The sequence below is a fragment of the Fukomys damarensis genome, unplaced genomic scaffold (assembly GCF_012274545.1).
Source record: "Fukomys damarensis isolate Sample0158 unplaced genomic scaffold, DMR_v1.0_HiC HiC_scaffold_23, whole genome shotgun sequence".
Taxonomy (NCBI): Eukaryota; Metazoa; Chordata; class Mammalia; order Rodentia; family Bathyergidae; genus Fukomys; species Fukomys damarensis.
In genome coordinates, this window is record NW_022900935.1 from 18,704,425 (window position 1) to 18,723,804 (window position 19,380).

General features: G+C 50.1%; 1 protein-coding gene across 2 annotated transcripts in view; it reads right to left on the reverse strand.

The window, feature by feature from the left end:
* Positions 1-1,633: 1,633 nt before the first annotated feature.
* Positions 1,634-19,380, reverse strand: part of Smpdl3b (sphingomyelin phosphodiesterase acid like 3B) — a 21,189-nt gene continuing 3,442 nt past the window's right edge. The window contains exons 2-8 of one of the 2 annotated variants that reach the window (XM_010632528.2): positions 13,364-13,577; positions 9,672-9,769; positions 6,467-6,610; positions 5,161-5,333; positions 4,653-4,833; positions 4,436-4,569; positions 1,634-2,170 (exon numbers count right to left, since the gene is read on the reverse strand). In XM_010632528.2, the coding sequence (XP_010630830.1) occupies positions 1,802-2,170; positions 4,436-4,569; positions 4,653-4,833; positions 5,161-5,333; positions 6,467-6,610; positions 9,672-9,769; positions 13,364-13,577 (1,313 nt within the window). In that variant the 3' untranslated portion in view covers positions 1,634-1,801. Of the gene's footprint in view, positions 2,171-4,435; positions 4,570-4,652; positions 4,834-5,160; positions 5,334-6,466; positions 6,611-9,671; positions 9,770-13,363; positions 13,581-19,380 lie in introns of both variants that reach the window. The other variant, XM_019208821.1, reaches the window with a different exon arrangement.

The following is a 19,380-nucleotide window of genomic DNA, read 5'->3' on the forward strand; positions in this document are numbered from 1 at the left end:
AAGACCGGTCCCCTTGCTTAACAGACTTTTTTTTTTTTTTTTTTAACTGTACTGGGGGTTAAACCCAGGGTCTTCCCACTGAGCCTCACCGCCCTCTTTTAAATGTGGTTTAGTTGGTTGGAGACAGGGTCTCGCTATGTAGTTCAGCTGGCCTCGAACTCTCGGTTATCCTCCTACCTCAGCCTCCTGAGTGCTGAGATCATAGGCATGGCTACCACGCCCAGTTTAAATTTTTATTTTGAGACTAGGACTCAATAAGGCCCCCGGGCTGGGCTCAATCAAACTTGTGATCCTCCTGCCTTTGCCTCTCAGACTGCTGGGATTACAGGCACCACCAGCGCTTGGCTGATGCTTAGCTGATGCTTATCAAGCTTCGAGTAAAGGCCCCTGGAGGTCCAAGAAGCTGAGAACGGCTGTGGGCTAGAACCCGAGCTACACTGTTACCTGGTAACCTGTTCAGCAAATGAAATTTTAAAAAAGTTAGAACTGTGTGTTTTAGAGACAAGTGGCTTCTCCAGACTTTTATGGGCCATAAATGCCGCCCCCACCTCTTGGCCTAGACTTGTGGACAGAATATGCAGATGCTGGTCCAGGAGGTCGGGCTTCAGGAAAAGTAAACAAGCCTGGAGTTGTATTCCCTCTCCCCTCTGGCCCTCCCTAGAAAAGCCACTTACACACCTGTAGGGGAGAGATGGTGATTTGAGGCAACAGAGGCCCCTCCATCTACTCGGAGCTAACTTTCAATAAACCCTTTTTTCTTTTCACTGAAATAAATGGCCCCTGCTGGTCAAGCTGTGGCTTGGTCGGCAGCAAGCAAATGGACTTGAGCTTATGGACCCCAATAGCTGGTAACAGTTTCAGCTCACCCGGAGGTGAGTCCCACTCCTGAGGGGCCTGGGTCTCCTGCTTTCCTACTGGCCAGGCCACAGGCACTTAGAAAAACGGGCTGGCTCCTTGTGCCTAGTTGAACCCATCGTCAGTACTCCAAGGACATTCTAGCAACTGTCAAGGATACTTCTGCACCTGGGAATTCTCCTTTTTCCTGTTTATAGAATTAGCTGCTATAAATGATTTTCTTGGTGGAAGAAAACAGGTTATGTGGGGAGCTGATGGCCTCCACCTGTTTTCTGGCTTGAAAGCGCACTCCAGGCATCTGCTCTCTCCAGCATTTGATTGGGCTAACGAAGTAGCCATTTGACCTTAAGGTATTCAGCAGTGCCATTTGGGTGTCTAAGCACCTTCACCTTTGGCCCTCCTACCAGTCATTTGGGACCACTGGGTGGTGTGAGGAGAGAGTCGAAGGTAGAACACAGTTGCAGGCATTGCTTTGTTGATGTGGAGTGCTCATTTGGCTGGTTGGCCAGTAACAATCCCTTGTATATGAGCTGTGACGGAAGCAAACAGGTACATTCTGATTCCTCAGCAGGATTTTGCAAATTTCACGCGCTCGTAGTCTGTGCCTTGAACTGGGGACAGACTAAGAGAGTGACTCCAGAGCAAAGAGAGCAGCACAATTTAGTAAATAAAAGTGAGCTGATTTAAACATTTATATTTTAAAAGGAATAAGGCACAGAATAAGATGCACCATGTGCACTATTTTTGCAGATAAAACCTGAAACTTAAGAGAAATGTGCTTCCAGAGGGGCCTTTGGGGCTTCGTTTCCTGATCCCACCTGTCCCATACCAGCTTACTTTCCTCTGACACAGGGAAATGGTGGCAAAATCAGCTCTCGATGGGGTGACACTACCCTGTTTTACTAGAAGGAAAATGAGCCCCACAAGGGAAGAGCCGTGCCCAAGGTCAGGGTTCAAGCAGAGCCCGCAGGCCCAGCAGCATGACCAGCAGGACCAGCAGGCCCCCCAGCCCTGGCCTGGCACCAGCGTTGTTCAGGCAAGTGGAATAGGCTTTGAAGTCCACTTCCTGCATGGCACACAAGAATTCTGTACGGCAGGTCTTGCCACAGGCTGTCGTGTCGTAGCTCACAGAGTTGTAGACATAGTAGCGCTGCAGCTTGTCCTGGTTACTCGCGATGCCAGTCGCTACCGCTTGCATGGAGTGGACACTGGCATTGGGCACCCCATAGGCCTCAGTCACCTGGTACTCGAGCTCCCAGCGTGGGTTGTTCTGTGCATTCGCCTGGCGCAAGTCCATGAAGTAGGTCTTCATGTCCTGGAGCAGGTGCACAAAGGGGGCCGGGAGTGAGCGGCTGTCTGGTGCACCCCAGTCCTGTTCCTTGCATTCTCCCTCTTGTTCTTTTGGTCTGCACTAGTGAGCACTCTCTACTCACCAGGTGTGCTTGGCAGACATCGTCTGAATGGATCCTACGAGGACCCAGGCTTATTTCCCCCATTTCACAAGTGAGGAAACAGAGGCCTAGAGAGGTCAGTCCACTTGGCCATGGCCATTTGGGTGTTCAGTGGCAAAGGTGGGGCTGGAACCCAGAATGTTGACCTCACTGCCTGCGTACTGTCTGCCCGACCAAGGTCGGACGCGCATGTGCTTAGCGCGGCAATGATGCTTGGCGAATCTTTATGGACTGAGTGGGAATAACCAGGAGAGGGGCTCCAGCTGACAGGAACTGTGGTTTCTGGAGTTGAGGACACACTCAAGACCCCAGGGACCCAGGGGCATCTGCAGGACTAGAATCTGGAGGGTTTATTGGTCCAACACTTTCCAGTTAAGTCTGCAGTTACTGGAGACAGGGAAGGGACCTGCTATAGCTGGATGAGAAACACGCACACTGAGCACATTACACTATTTCTTCCAGTCCTCCTCAAAACCTGTGCTGTCACTTCCATTTTATAGGTGAAGCAGCTCAGCCACGCTCTGAAAAATCCTCAGACTTCTTGGTCTGTACTTACTGTCTAGAATCTAGGACCTCCTGTCCCTGACTTTAAATGTCCTCTCTCAGCTCCCAGATTAAATGTCCATACTCACCTGTTCCAGAATTCTAGCTTGCTTGATCCCTGGCCCTTTTTGTGTAGATGCCAGTTAGCCATCCCAAAGTCAACAGGTCCGAAAGCACAGCTCTGATTATCCCTCTGCAACCAGCGTCCTCACAGTCACCCTGTCTCAGTAAGCAGCAGCCCCATCCTTTCAATGGCTCAGACCCAAAGCCTTAGGGTCCTCCTGCATTCCATTCTTCCCGTCACCTGCCATGGCCCACACCGAGCTGCAATGAATCCCAGCTACTCTGCCTCCAATGCCTCCGGGCGCTGATATTTCTCACAAATCCTGTCACCACAGCCACAGACACCTCACAGCTGCTTTCTGCTCCTGGGCCCCAACAGTCTGCTCTCTGTGTAGCGGACACAGTGATTTTATTAAAATATAGTCAAAATATTTCATGCTTCTGCCCCAAACCCTCCAAATCCAGAGTCCTCAAGGCTTCAGATCCAGTCACGTCCCTCCCAGGCTCCCCTGTGCCTGCCACTGTGGCCGTTCCGCCTCCTGTTCTTTTCGGAAACACCCAGCACATTCCCACCCCAAGGTCTCTGACTGTTTGAGTATGAACTTATGCCTCTCCTCTGCCTTTCCCACATTTCTACCCAGCATACTCGGGACACAAGCATCACCTGTGACACTTTCTGTCGCACGTGTTTAACACAGCACACATACCCCGTAACCACCGCCACTCTGTCTCCTCGTTGTTTTCTTTTTCTCTTTAGCCATTCTCTTTAGAGATGTCTACAGTTAATTTTACTCATTTGTTGATTGCCTCTCTCTTGTGAGACTATCAGGTCCAGGAGAGCAGGAACTTACTTTGGGTCCTTCGTTTATCTCCTGAACTTGAGACAGAGTCTGCCAAGTGGCAGGTGCTTGACATATTTTGTAGAACATGTGAAAGAATAGCATTTCTTGGTCATTTCCACAATCACAAGGATTGCTTGTAGGGGTTGCTTCATAAATTAGTGGCTAGAACCTAGTCCAGTGGGAAGAAATGGGCAATGGGCTTGAGGTCAGACTGTGGGAAGCCTCCAAAACTAGGCCAAGAAGATCCAACTTTGTATTGAGGGCACTGGAAAGACAGTGATGGTTTTGTTGGGGTTTTTTTTTGTTTTGTTTTTTAAGACAGGCTCTCACCGTAGCCCAGGCTGGCCTCTAGCTACTGATCCTTGGTATCAGCCTCAACACTGACCAGAAGAAAAGGAAGGTGAAAACAATGCTTTAGAGAGATTAACCCCTTCTGTAGTGTACAGCAGATGAGTTTACAGCAGGACAGGGCTGGAAGCAGGGAGAGCAGGCAGGAGGCTGGCAGTGGTCCAGAAGGATTGACCTGGCTTGCCTGAGATCAAGGAGAGTGGAGTGGAGTGTCTCGACCTTCCTGAGGCTCCGCGGTCAGTAACAGTGAGTTAAGTGATACCAGGGAAGGCAGTGACAGGTTTGGGTCCCTCTACCCTCCTCCTCCGCCCCAGCAGACCCCGGGCTCCTGACCTGCAGGTTCAGTGTGGCTCGTTCATACTCAAACAGCCGGATGCCTGGATTGTTGGATCCATTGACCACTCCAACCAATGTGGTTTTCCATGGGGTGATCCCAGGGGCAAGGAACATGACGCTTATGGGTGCACCTTTTGGGAGAGAGACAGCAGGAATGAGAGAGGCTGCTGAGCACAGGAGGCAGGTGGGCTGGCAGCCGCCCTCCAGTGAGTACCTTTATCATCGTAGAACATCCGAAAGCTATCGGTGTGTTGGTGCCCGAAGAACTGTCCTGCTATGACTTTGTGGTGCTTCTGGACCAGCTTCAGGTACTCCTGGTTGAAGCCCTCCCGGAACCACGCCTTGTTCCGAGTCTTCTCGAAGAAACCCGGGGGCACATGGCCGATTATGTAGACCTACAGAGAAGAGGTATGCAGGGGACTCACATGTACCCTCCAGGCCTTTGTTTCCACCTCTCAAAACCTGCCGGTCTCCCCAAAGGCAGGTGGACGGCTCAAATGCACCTCCTCGGCGACATCCTCCCGCGTTTCCTCTCCCGGAGTACGCACACCCTTCCCACCTACTGAGCACTCGGCCACCGTGCTCACAAACCCCAGCCGTGACATCCTGCTAGGACGTGCTGGGCAGCTCGGAGGACTCAGCACATGAGCCACCGTGCCCGTCCTTGAGGGGCTGCCCGCTCAGCAAACAGACAAGCACCCCCGAGTCCCAGCACCGCTCACCTTCTCCCCAGCTTGGGACGCGTTGGTCAGCACACCGTCTAGCCACTGGAACTGCTCGCTGGGGTCAGCCAGTTCCGCCGTCAACCGGTTGTTGCTGTAGTACAGATTGGTGTTGAGGACCACCATGCGGCCCGGGCTGCTAGGATCTGGCAATGGCTCTGAGTAGAAGGCACCTAAGGGGGTCACAACCAGGGAGGACCTGAAGGGGGCCTCTGCCCCCCACCTTCCCCATCTTCCCCTTAGGAGGGGCATCCAGGGGTCAGACCAAAGGCTCAGAGCCAGGCTGCCGCACCTGGGTTCAATCCTAGCTCTCACTCATTAGCTGTGCAATTCGAGAAACTTGTTTCACCTCTCTGTGCTTCCGTGTCCTCATTAATACAATGAGAATAACAGCAGTGTGTTTGCCTGTCGAGATCCACTGCCAACCATGCTCCACTCGGACCCAGTCGATTCAGACTAACTCTACAGGCTCTGTGTTGTGCTTCCAGTTGGCTTTGACCAGTGAAGTCGGGCAGCAGAAGGGTAAGGAAAGGGAAGAGCAGAGCCAGGGACGCCTTGGGTCGGCTGTATCTCTGGACCAGGGGTTCTCAGCCAGGAGGCTTTGCCCCCAGGGAACATTTGAGGTTGTTAGAACTGGAGTGTTCCTGGCATCTAGTGGGTAGAAACCAAGGATGCTGCTAAATATCTTAGGGTGCAGCAGACAGTCCTCCAGCCCCAAATGTCACCCTCAAACCAGCATCAGCTGAAGCTTCCAGATCCTTCTCCGGCTTCCTGTGAATAGCATCGCGCTGAGGATGGTGCCCAGCACATAGCAAATGCTGAGTGGATACTGACTGCTCCTCACCCTTAGTACTGTGGGATTAAGAGCATAGGGCTTTGGAGCCTGTCCTGGATTCTACTCCTTTATTGATTTTTCCCTAGTACTGGGTATTAAACCCAGAACCTCACACATGCTAGGTAAGTGCTGTACCACCGAGCTATATTTCCAGCCTTTTAAAAAATTTTTATTTTGCAACAGGGTCTCACCAAACTACCCAGGATGGCCACAAACTTATAATCCTCCTGCCTCAGCCTCCCAAGTAGTTGGGATTACAGGCATGCACCAATACAGCAAGCTGGATTCTACCCTTAAATCTACCTTTGCTAAGCTGTATGACTTCAGCCAAATGACTTGGACTCTTTGGGCCTCAGTCTCCTAATCAGTTAAATGGGGCTAAAATCAACTCCTGCTTCAAGGGGTTGTTGTGAAGCTGAATTAGATCAGGCCCTGGTTGGTGTACAGTAAGTGCTTCTTATAGTAGCTTACCTTCTTTGAAGAGAGCGACAGATTCATTACTAAGCCAGGGTCTCCAGAGTTCTGCTACCTGATTGTAGATATCGTTGCTCATTGCTGGGAACTGGCTTTTAGGGTGAAAGTCGTGATTTCCCATAGCAGCATAGACTTTAGTATCTGGGAGGAAGAGAAGACATATGTTTAAAATATTTGAGAGCCCTTGGTGGACTTCATCGCTTTCAGCTGGCCAGGAGCCATTTGAGCAAATTCGGAAGTGATAAAGCAGATGAGGAAAATACAAAGATAAGCAGAAACCACAATTGATGGACTCTGGCTGAACTCTGTTGACCTGGAAAGGAAAAGTAGTGAGTTCCCTGATCGTGGTCCCTAACCCCATTCCCAGCAGAAAATTCCCTGTTCAGAAAGGGGGCATCAGATGATAAGGAGAAAAGAGAGGCTCTAAGTCATTCATTTTCATTATCCTCCACTTGGTAATTTAATGTTCCCTGTTCTTGTTCATTTCAAGTCCATCTTACAATTACAGAAGGAGTCTGATTCACTCCAGGAGGCCTAAAGAGTTCATCTCATTAGTGTAGCAAAAACAAAACAAAACAAAAAAAAACAAAACATTTTATTAAGCATCTACTGTGTGCCAGTGTAGAGCTGGAAACCAGGCTTCCGGTCCCAGAGAACCTGCAGTCCAGTGAGCTGATAGGTACTGAGTAATTCGAGATATGAGGGCTGTCACAGAAAGGAAAGGGCCACTTGCTGTGGAAGCAACAGAGGCCAGGAGTGGGACCTGGGGAGGCCTCCCCGAGGAAGTGGCCTGGGAATGAGACCAAGAGATGTGGGGAGTCCAGCAGACCCATCTCCTCCTGTGAACAGGCTTAGTCCTGCTTTTATTTCAGGCTCTGTATCTGGTGCATAAAAGGTGTTCAATTAATATCTGACAGTGAACACAAATCTCTTGCAGAGAAAGTAAAGAAAAACTCTCTTGTGCTCAGAGCAAGCCTTGCTGTCATGTGAATTCAGCACATCTTGAGCGATGACATTGAACCAGCACGGGAGGCCAGAGCCTCCAGCTCCCCAGCTGGGAAATATCTCCAACGAGCCCTTTGCTCTGCCTACAAGGTCTGGAAATGCTGAGACTGTGCCAAAGTAGGAGGCTGTAGAGTGCTTCACTGAGACTGCCCAGAAGACCCTCACCTCCCTAAAGGAAATGTCAGCAGCCATTCCGAAAAAGCACTGACCCCTGGAATCCCTAGGGCAAGACGGGAGGGAATCACTCCCCACCTACCAACCCCTGTTTTTACTGCCGCTGTGTGCCAGGCTCCTTACAAGCATAAGCTCTGTGCAGGTACAGTCCGATATTGTTCACAAGGCACTGTCCACTGCCATGGCCCCAACTACCAGTTGGCGTCAGACCCATAGTAGGTGCTCAGTAAATATTTGTCAAGGGACTAAATGAGTGAATAGATCACCTTGTTTCATCAGCATAACAACCCAGGAGCAAGTACCATTGTTTTCTTCACAGAGAGAAAATAGAAGTTGGGTGCTGGAATGTGGCAGAGTGAGAACTGAGACCAGGGTTGGGTGTTCTGGCAGCAGGGATCGGGGGTGGTACTTGTATATCTGAATTCCCAGCCAGTCTGTCATGCTACACAGGTAGGATCAGCATTCAAAGGGACTGGTGGGTAAGGCAGGTAGAACATGGCTACAAGAACACGTGATGTGCAACCCAAAATCTCTACTGGCAGTCTTTCTCCTCCTCTCTCTCTCTCTCTCTTTCTGTCCTTTATCTATAAACTAGAAAATGTTCTGCTTGACCTGTGTTGTAATTCTCAAATAAGATAACACCTCATTTCATCTCTTCCTGTTTGGTCTCATTTTAACATCTCTAAAAGTGAGGTGTGTCTTCCTGGTATGGTCATGAGAAAGCACGGTGTCACTGTGGAAGTGACAGCACTTTTTTCTTAGCCATACATAAAATATTGAAGTATCTTACAGTCAGCAATATCGAGAAATTCTATAAGCGTGCCAGGGTGGCATAGACTACAAAATCTCATAATTTATGTTTGTGTTAAATAATAGTTAATAAAGCAATTTCTTATCCATTATTTCACTTTTACTTCCAAAGCCCTGTGTGGAGCAGAAGAAAGGGCTCAAAAAAAAAAAGGTCTGAGTTTGAAGGCCTCCTGGCAAGGGACTGGCCATACTTCCCAGCTGCACATTAGGAATCATAATACCTACTGCTGGCCCTAAGTAGTGACTTTTCCAGGAACTTCAACAAGACCAGGCACGGCTGAGTGGGGTATGCTGCTTTGGCTTAGAAAATCTGGAAGAATCCAGGCATCTTTTCACATGAGTTGGTTTACATTAAGGGGAAGAGACAGTACTAGTGGTGAATAAGAGCAGTGCTCAGCTCAGGACTCAGGCCCCAGCTCTTGTTTTGTGACCTTAACCAGTTGACCTGACCCCAACACTCACATTCCTCATCAGGAAAAAGTGAGGTGGTACCTGGCAAGGTGGCGCACTCCTGTAATCCCAGCACTCGGGAGGCTGAGGCAGGAGGATCGATACAAGCTCAAGGTCAGCCCGGGCTACATGGTGAGTTCAAGCCCAGCCTGAACTACATAGGGAGACCCTGTCTCAAAAATAAAATTTTTAAAAAATGAGATAGTAGCAGGAGTGGTGCCAACACAGAGAGCACTGAATACACACACACACACACAGAGCTCTTAATGCTACTGTTATTTCTTTTCATTATTCTTATTTCAATCTGGGCCCTAGGGACCCATCCCCAAGACCATTAGAAGAGCAACTGTACCAAAACTGAAAGAGGAAATGAGGGTAGTTTGCTCAGGTGTCCATCTGGCAGCCTGCAGCCCTGATTTGGACTCCAGGACCTTGGATTTGGCACAGGTCACTTAAAAACATAATCAAGAGGCTGGGGATTTAGCTCAGTGGCACTGCGCCTGCCTTACAGGCACAAGGTCCTGAGTTCAATCCCCAGTACTGGAAAAAGGAAAAGAAAAGAAAAAACAAAATAAAACAAGGAGAAGCAGGGTCAGTGAAATGCCAGGCATTTGGGAGCCTGTGTTTTTCCACAGGCCAAGGAACTTGCTGATCTCTTGCAGGTGGGACCTGGCCCTCAGCCTTCGCTGTCAGTAGTCTCCCTGCTGCTGCTGCTGTGCCTCTGATCCGGGCACCTCCTGGGGGACCAAAGGCAAAGACTCACCTGGAAAGACCTCCCTGATGAGGTTGGTCAGACGTCCCACGATTCCCAGCACCACTGCCTCTCCCAGCTTCTCGTCAGGCACGTGTGGTGTGTCATCCCTGCAAAACACCATGGAGCCAGGTGGGGGCAGATAACTCGGGAAGGGACACAAGAAGAGGAAGGGGGGAAGACAGCTGTGGAACTGGGCATGGGATGTTGTGAAGGGAACGGCCAGGCTGCTGTGGAGACAGACAGGACAGAGTTCACACCAAGACCTGCCAGCTGTGGGTCCCTGGGCCGGTTAACCTCTCTGAGCCACTATTAGCTCAGGTCTAAAATAGAGAATAATAGGTACCTACTCGTAGAATATTTGTAAGAACTTCAAAAGAGAAGAAAAACTGCACATATATAGCAGCTATTAGGTTGTTCATTAGGTTATCATTAATATTATTCTTTATTTTTATTTTATAAAGAAAAAAATGAGTTTATTTAGCTCATCATTCTACAGCCTGGAAATCAAACAGCATGGGGCAGGTTCTGCAGGGGCTCCCTTGGTTGAAGCCCATCATGGCCAGACATGTGTTTATCTCTGTATAACTGTTGTCATTTAAGGAACAAAGCTCTGGAGTTCATGTTCCATCTGCAAGCCCTCAGGGAGCTCAGGGTCTAGAGGCCATTTCTGCACTCCACTCATTTCCCTCAGAGGCAACTGGAGCTGGCTTTGGAGTACAGGGTGCAGATCTTCCCTAGGACAGGTCCAGGACCATTTTGTCCCCCACACAAGTGACTTGAATTCTTGTGCTCAACCTAAAAGTGCTCAGCAAGATGAAGGAGAATGGCAGCAGGTGGGGTTTAGGGATGGGCAGAAGTCCAGAAGAACTAAATCCTGAGGCTTCTGCTGGTCCAGACCAAATGAGAAAGCTGCTACCCAGGTGCTCGTCCAGGGACCGTAACTAGTTTAACCACTTGCCAGTCCAATTATTTAAATACAGGGTAGACCAAAATTTGCATATTTTATTAATTTTACAAGATAGGATAACCAGAAATAGAAAAACAACAATTTTATCAAAATTTTTTCAATACGAGAATTGACCAGTTGAGATGACACCTGCCTGAGCGATACTCAGGATGGTTAGTACATGAAAGCGCAGCCCAAGTGGCCCTCGGGGTAAACTGCTACATGGTTAATAGGAACTCTCAGTGCCTGACTAGCATGGCTACTGAGAGCTCACGCTGGCCTGCGTTGTGGAGTAGCTGCTACGGTTTGGATGAATGTGTGCGCCCCTGGATCCCTGCAGGTGGGACCTGGCCCCAGCCACCAGGGGTTCATGTACCTGGGCCCCAGGGCGGTGATGCTGGGAGGCAGAGGGACCTTCATGAGTGGGGACCCAGAGTGAAGCACCTCAGCTATGGGCTGTGCTTTCAGGAGGGGTCATGGACCCTGGCTAATTCCCGAGAGAGTAACCTGTCATAAGAGTGAACCTGGGCCCTGGGTCTCCCGCTTCCTGCCTTGCCATGTGATGATGTCTCTCTCACGTGCACTCCTATTCTGATGCCACCTGTCATGTTGGGCTGTGGCCAGAAGCCCCTCACCAGACCTGAGCACATGCCAGCACCGTGCCCTGGAATCTTTAGAACTGTGCACTAAATAAATATTCCTTTTTCTGTCATATGAGGGATTAAACCCAGGGCCTCATGCATACTAGGCAAGTACTCCACCACTGAGTGACATTCCTATTTCTTTGACTGCTAAGGAAAGCACAAGAAAGTTAGGAATTGTACTTCATTGTACACAGCTAGAAAAAAAAGTGGAGCCAAGATTTGAATGTAGTCATCCTGGCCCCAGGGCACATTTCTGAGAGAGGAGCTGTTTAGCCCTGATGACTCCTTGGTGACAGACCATGAACAAGAAGACAGGAGACAAACTAGGTCTCGCTGTGTAGTTCAGGCTGGACTTGAACTCACTGTGTAGCCCAGGCTTGCCTCAAACTCACAGCGATCCTCCTGCTCCAGCCTCCTGAGGGCTGGGATTATAGGCATGCACCTGACTCTAATTCTGTCTGATAAAAAACATCCAGTTTCTTCAGATTTTCCTCAAAGGGATTATAGCCCTCTCAGAGATGCCAGTTTTTTTTTATAAGTAAAGAATTACAAAGGGTCCAAGAGATCATTGATCTCACCGAATGCCATATAAATCTGCAAAATCCCAGGTGTTTCCCAGAAAAACTGTGCATCTATGAAAAAATCATGAATTCCCCAAATCCTTTCCCAGAGAGATCACATCTTTCACAATGTAATCTACTCCACTTCAGAGAAATCAGAGGCTTCCTTAGCAAAACCCTCCAGGGAGCAGGTGTCCAAGGTGAATCAAAGCTCACCCTTTTTTTAGATTGATTCCTGGGCCCAAGGAAGCCAAGGCTGTCCGGACCCCTCCTTAGACTTTGTCTCAGTGCCTGCCCTTTCCCTTCTCCCTGCCAACCACAGGGTCTGTTATGGTTTGTATCTAGATGTCCCCGAAGCCTAATGTGCCCATAGGTGGGGCTTTCCAGAGGTGGCTGAACCTAGGGTGTGTAATACTGGGACTATGGGTGTGTGACAACTAAATTGGTTTAGCATAGTTCTATGTGTGGATAATGAGAAGGCCCACCCTGGGTCCAATAAGCTTAAAGCTTGGATGGGATAAAGGAGAAAGGGAGGCTGCTGCTGCTGCTGCTGCTGCTGCTGCTTGCTGCCTTCCTGCCTGCACTGCCATGGGCTGTTTCTCCTCTGGATGCCCCTTTACTTGCCGCCCTGCCTTGGAGCCAGCCAAGTATGGACTAAAATTTCCACAAACTGAGCTGAAATAAACATCTTCTTTAACTTGTGGGTGTCGGGTATTTTGGCCCAGCAATGAAAGAGTAACTAAGACAGGGTATATCTGAGGGTCATTCTTGGGCATTTGCATGTCACAGTAAGACAGCTAGGGGTACCATGGATTTCACCATGCCTTCCAGAAGTATCTACTGATGCTGGCAGAGGAAGCACCACGTCCAGGCTCCTTCAGCCTTCCTCATCAGCCCCCTAGTTCACCATTTCCAGGAAGTCCTAGGGTCAAGTGCTCTGTGAAGCCTCCATGTCCCCCAGGGGGCACTGTCTCCTCCCTGGAATATGGTGAGTAGTGGGCCTGTCTGCATCACCCACAAGTTGGCCTCTGTACCATCTGTTTCCCGGTGCCACCCCAGGGCTAGTCATGTGATGGGGTGACCTGCCAGGTGAGGGTGCACGAGGGACCAGGGAACCTGGAGTGGTGAGGAAGGCAAGTTCCCAGGGAAGGTGAAGGCCTTAGGCAGTGTTCTTGGAGGAGGAGCAGAGATTGAGTCACTGCCCTGATCAAAGAGTCCTTTTCAGGGCTACTGGGCAGCCCAGGGATGGCCAGCAGCTGATCAGGACAGTTATTGTCCCTAAACCCCAGGGCCAGTGGCTCTAATATCCATTCCCAGTTTAAACCCAGGGGCTTCTCCAGGTGCCCAGACAGGCCACACCTACATCCCCAACCTCAGTAAGAGCTATGTCTTCAGAGGCAAGGTCCTGGAGTTTGCGGGCAGTCTTTGGCATCAGCCAAGATCTCTTGGAAAGTTATATAAGTCCTTAAAACGGGGCTGATAGGAGGACTAAAGTAGAGGAAGAGGGGAAGGTGCCCAGTGAAGGGGGACCGTCACCATGACTGCTCTTACCCCGTCCAGAGAATGAAGTCTGGCTTCGGCTCGATCTCCTTCATGGCGTAGATGGAAGAGTTGATGAGGGCCCATGGAGAGTCACAGAGGTAGTCACCCCAGGGGCCCGCATTGTACACCAGCTGGTTGCCAGCCGAGGGGCACACCTCTTGCGGGTCTTGGGATACCGTGTAGTTGGGGTCCAGGTGCAGGTCAGTGATGTGCCAGAACTTCCCTACTGGGGGAAGAGAGCCTCCTTCAGTGCTGGTTCCCCCGAGCCTGGAGGAGGAGGGGCTCTATGGGCAGGAGCATGGCACAGGTGATTGGAGGTCTCCTCTAGGTCCCCAGGTTGAGGTAAAAGAGCCCACAGCCTGGTTCTGCCCAGGAAGGTCCTGAGCAGAGCAGAGGACAGGGTCACACATCCCCAGTATCCATGGTAGCAGCATAAGAGACTGGGCCACGTGACCCTCAGGGTGCTCTGAGCAGGGCACAGGCTTTCAAGTGAAGGTGACAGAGTATAGCCATTAAGTACTGAGGGTCTGGGGCCACATATGAGCCATGGAACCTCGGGGGATGCTAAGTCATTCCCTGAGCCCATCACTAGAGCCAGATCCTGTCACATGCCAGTGAAATGCATATAAAAATCTGACCTGGAAGGAGAAACCTTACTCCCTAAATGAGTTGGAAGATCTTACTAATGAATACCAGCAAAAATGTGGTGGCACACACCTAAAATCCCAGCACTCAGGAGGCTGAGGCAGGAGGATTGCCACGAGTTTGAAGCTAGCCTGGGCTATACGGTGAGTTCAAGGCCAACCTGAACTGCATAGTGAGAACTTGCCTCACATAAGAAAAAGACGTGAGACTCTGAGAACTAGACGAGAGGGTGGAATGTAATTTCCAAGAAGAGCTGAGTTTCTCATGTGGATGTCCTCGCTAGTGGTCTGGATTCAGGGTGACGGCTGGAGCAGCTGGGAGTGGCCCTGTTTGCTGACATGGTTGACCAAAAGTTGGACTCGACTCCAAAGCAGGGAAGCTGAAATGTCAAACACCTCTTGTTGAAACCGAGGGAAAGGGACCCAAAGGAGCAGGTAAGACGGAGCGGGTTTGTCAGGATTACCCAGCATGGCACCCAGCATGGCACCCAGCACAAGCAGGTTCAATCGCTGGTTATGACCTCTGCCCTCAGAATCCTGTGTCTGACTAAGACCGTGGAGTTAGGGATTTCCTCACCCTCCTCCCACCATTGCTGTCACTTCCTTCTCCACTTCCTGGGTCACTTGGTCAACATCAGTCACCCCAGGAAGCTGAGGCTAGGCCTGACGGTCTTGGCTTATTCTGTTGACTTCAGGGCCCCACCCAAGCCACAGGGTGTTGACTGCAGCCCCAGAATAGCCCTGTAATCCTCAGTCCTCTTCCTCCCAAATGTTTCTTTCTTTCTTTCTTTCTTTCTTTTTCTTTCTTTTTTTTTTTTTTTTTTTTTTTTTTTTTTTTTTTTTTTTGGTACAGGGGATCAAATTCAGGCCCTTGCATCCCTATGCTACAGATAAGAATACTAAGGTCCAGAGAGCAGCACACCTGAGATCACATGGGAATTGGGATCGGATCCTCTCCTCTGGAGATGTGATTGCTAAAGGAGAAAAACAGCCTGTTTAGTAGGTGGGCAGAGCGGGCGGGCCTGCCAGGCCTCTGAATGTCTGCTGTGAGTGGCTTGTTCCTGCTCCCAGTCCTCAGGCTGGGCTGGCCAGGCCTGTGCCTTCTCTCCAGTGTGGTCCCCTAACTCCCTCTGAAGACCCAGGCCTCCAGTAGGCTGTTTTTCAATTGACCACAAGCTGAGCAGTTTGACATCAGCTAGCAATGAACATTTTGCCATTCCAGAAACTGTGTCCGTGGTCAGTTTCTAGCCAGTGTGTAGAACTGAAACTTTGTCACCTCCCCGGCACTTCCTGGTGTGTGTATGTGGCCCAGAGGGCCCGACTCCAGGAGCAGCCAGAATAGTGGAAAAAACAGCAGAGAGTGCAGCAGCTCCACCTCAGGCCCCAGTCTCCTTACCACTGACCTCTCCTGACATTTACTCTCCTCAGGGTCTCCTCCTTGTCACCTCCACAGCTCTGCCTGGCCTCCCCACTTCATCAGGTGGCTGCTTGCCTCTCCTCATTGAGACCTCAGGGCAAAGGTCACCTCCTCAGAGAAGGCTTCCTTTCCTGCCCTGCCCTCCCCTGGCCCATCTGGTCACTGAGTATGGTCTCCTCGCTTCATGTTCTTTGGAGATGAAATGATCTCATTGGTAAATCGTTCTCCCTGTGTACCATGTCAGCTCACAGGGGCACAAAGCCTGTCTTGCTCTTCTCTGGGTCCTCAGCACCTAGAACAGTGCCCGCAGCGTGGAAGGTGTGCCGGTATGGGTGTAGTCACTCAAATTTGGGGGAGGACAACTAGAACGAGGAGTCCCTAGCAGGCACCTGGGCCTTCACTTGCTTATCTTCAGCATTTTGGTCATTCTGCAAGGTGGGGGTTATTTTTCAGTAGCGGGGATAGAACCCAGGGCCTTGTGCATATACGTAAGAGTTCTACCATGGAGCTATAGCCTTTGTACCACCCCCTTTTATTAATACAGGATCTAATTGTGTTGCCCATAGTGTCCTCAAATTTTTGGGCTCAAGCAATCCTCCTGTCTCAGCCTCCCAAATAGATGGGACCAGAGGCACTTGCCACTGTGCCCAGCTAAGGTGGGGATTTTTATGCTCACTTGACAGATGAGGAAGCTGGGGCTCAGATCCTGACTTCTCTGACGGCAAAGCTGAGACACAGTGGCATCATGCCTGTTTACTTGAACCTTGGGAAGTGGCTGCTGTAATAGAAATACGCTGTTCCTGAGAGGATGGAGCCACAGATTTTGACGGAACCGAACACAGATGATGAGGACCCAGGCCCTTCACCAAGGAATTCAGCACTAACTACAATATGCCGGAGAAGTCCCAGGCACCAGGACCCTGGGTGGGGGGCAGCCCTCTGGTTTCTAATCCGGGCCAAGGGACTTTGACAAGCCAGTCGGCCTCGCTGGGCCTGAGGTTATTGACATCTTGCCCATCCTGAGAGTATCAAATAAGGTAGCGACTGAGAAATGGCCTGTAAGGAAAAGTCCCAACATACCAGACTGGGATCTGAACTACCCCGGACCAGGAGACACGGGCAGCCTGTGGGAATGGGGCACTCTACTTTGTAGATCAGAAATTCTCCTTGCCCTCCTTCTCCTTCAACAAAGGAAGCCTCCAGATCCCTTTTTTCTCTGGTGATGATGGCTGCAAGGCATGGAGCCTAGTACTTTGCCAAATCTACAAAAATACCTGAGACCTGAAAAACATACGTCAACTCCAAAGGAGCAGGAAACTATGCTTTCTTTGAAAATCAAGAATTTGTTTTTCAAACAACACTTAAAAATTCATTAAACCCATGTATGATATGGGATCATTTAATATAATTTGTGTTTGGGGAAACTCCCATGACTCATCCTTAGGTCATAAGGAAGCCTTAAAGTGGCGAGAGGTGAGCCTGTGGACAGTCAGAGGAAAGAGGGAGGCAGCTGTCATTTCTTCAGCACCTACTGAAGGCCAAACCACTGTATCTGTGCAGCCTCACAACAACATTGGGAAATATTTTATTTTATATCATCCCTGAAAAGCACGACAGCATTAGTGCCATTCTCCTTTTGTGTTCCCAAGACTTTTGGCAAGTCCAGGGTACACCCTGAGTGGACAGAACCAGGATGTTTGGACAAGTCGGAACACCAGGAACTGGGCAAGCTGGCATTATCTGGCGGAGCTGCCTTCCTGCCCGTATGCTAAGTCAGCTGTCCTTGGACTGCTGGTCACACAAGGAAACAGCGAATGATACACTGCTCTGTTGAATTTATAAACCCCTCCCTGCAATAACTGCGTGTGGAACAGAGTACCACCCAGCCAGTGCACCCTCCTCTTCTGGGAGAATCCTCATCGCCTAGCCCATCGTCACTGTACCTCCTGAGAGGCGCTGTGAAGTATTCACTCCCGTGGCCTTGCTGAGTGACACTGTTGTACAGTGAGTGTCCCCCAGGGATTCTACCAAACAGTGCTGTTTCCAGGTTACACAGTTGGTGTGATCTGCCATGTGGTGCTGTTGCTCAGTACTTACCCTCCGTGGGATTTTCTGAGAGGTGCTTTTGGACCCACGCATGCTTCTTGTGGACACTTCCACTGTTAGTAAGTCGCAAAGAACTCTAACCTTGCCCGTTAGCAAGTCTTCATAACCCTCATCTCGCCCAAGACACCCCTGGCTGTTTTCTTTGGTCTCTTGGCAACTGGCTTCCTGCCCCAGCACAGCTGGGTGGAAGATGAAATTTACCTTACGTTCTCCAGCGTGTTCATTTTCCAGTGGCAGACCTGGGATTCACATCGTGCCAGAGCAGAAATGATTGCAATGCACTTTACTGTGCCACTGATAGGCAGTGTGACCTTGGAGAGCGGTAGACATGCACATATCTTTCCTGTAGGCTTTCATAGCACTTTACTGCGTACATGCACGATCTCCCGAACTACCGCATTATCACTAGCACGTCACAAGCACTTCTCTCGTTATCTGGTCCTTATCATCTACACAGTGAAAGACAGGCTCTGGGCCACATCAGAACTCAAAGGCAGAACCCACAGATGACCTAGGTTTTCTGACTTGAAGCAGTGCATTGCTTTTGAAAGGACATGTATAAATCATTTGAGTCATGGCTCCTCCACACAAGCAATTGCCACTTGATTTGTTGGTGGTGGTGGTCAGGGTCTCACTATGTAGCCCAGGCTGGTCTCGAACTCACAGGGATCCTCCTGCCTCAGCCTCCCAGGTGCTGGGATTACAGGTGTGCATCACGACGCCTGGCTGGCAAGTGAAGCTTGTGCAAGGAATTTCCCTGGCTAAGTCAGTTTCCTCACCTGTAAAGCGAAGGTGAGATGTCCACAACAAGATGGTTATGTGGCTAAAACTTCTGTCCTATGAGCACCTGGTGGTGGAGGAGCAAGCCAACCCAGGCTCACCCCTTGGGCTGCTCCACCTCTTGGGCTTCAGTGTATTTTGTCTTCTCCTTGCAGGCCTCCAGCTCCTCTGGCATCTCACTCCTCACAATTCTGAGGCTCCTGTCGGTCACTGTGTATAACCCATACCACAAAGCCACCTGCTTCCCTATTTTAGTCTTTTCCTATTCATGCTCAGCAAGGATCACAGAGCACTGTGACTATAGCTCCTCCTCTGCCCACTAAGAGGCTTCCAAAGATACAGGATTCCTTTAAGCCCAGCGGGACTGCTAAGCACATGATTGCCCCCCTCACAACAGGCTCCAAGTGAGGAGCTTGAGGCAGGATCTCACTTTATAGTTTGTAATCCTCCTGTCTCAGCTTTCCCAGTGCCAGGACCATGAGCCTGCCCGGGTTAGGTGTTGTGCAGGCAAGGAGTAGTGACATCATCATTGTTCAGAGAGGAAACTGAGGCTCAGGCCAAACAGTATGGTGGACTTGTGTTCACCTTTCCAGGCCGGTCCTGCTAACCTCAGCCCTGGCCCAGCCGTGGGAGACAGTTTTCCTACCATGCTGACCCAGTAGAAGAACCCATCTGTTTCTCTGCTATTTGAAGCTGAGGAATAAGTGGACAGTGTTGTACAGCGTTTGTGTGGGAGGAGAAGCCAGGGAGTTGGCACCCCACCTAAACTCTCAGCTGAGGAAGGTGGAGGTAGAGGAAGCTTTATGCAAAGCACAGGGTTGGCCTCTATGTGATTGGTGTCTGCTCTGCCAGAAGACCTGGGATCTGAAAAAACTTGTAGGTGCTGTAGCATGCTTTTTAATTGCTTTGTTTTAAAGTTACACGTAGGAGATGTACATTCCAGCAGGTCTGGAGAAAATATAGTATCTATAAAAGCCCACCATCCTAGGGCCAGAGATTTAGCCCAGTGGTTCCGCCACCTGCCTTGCAAGCGCAAGGACCTGAGTTCGATCCCCAGTACCAAAAAAAAAAAAAAAAAA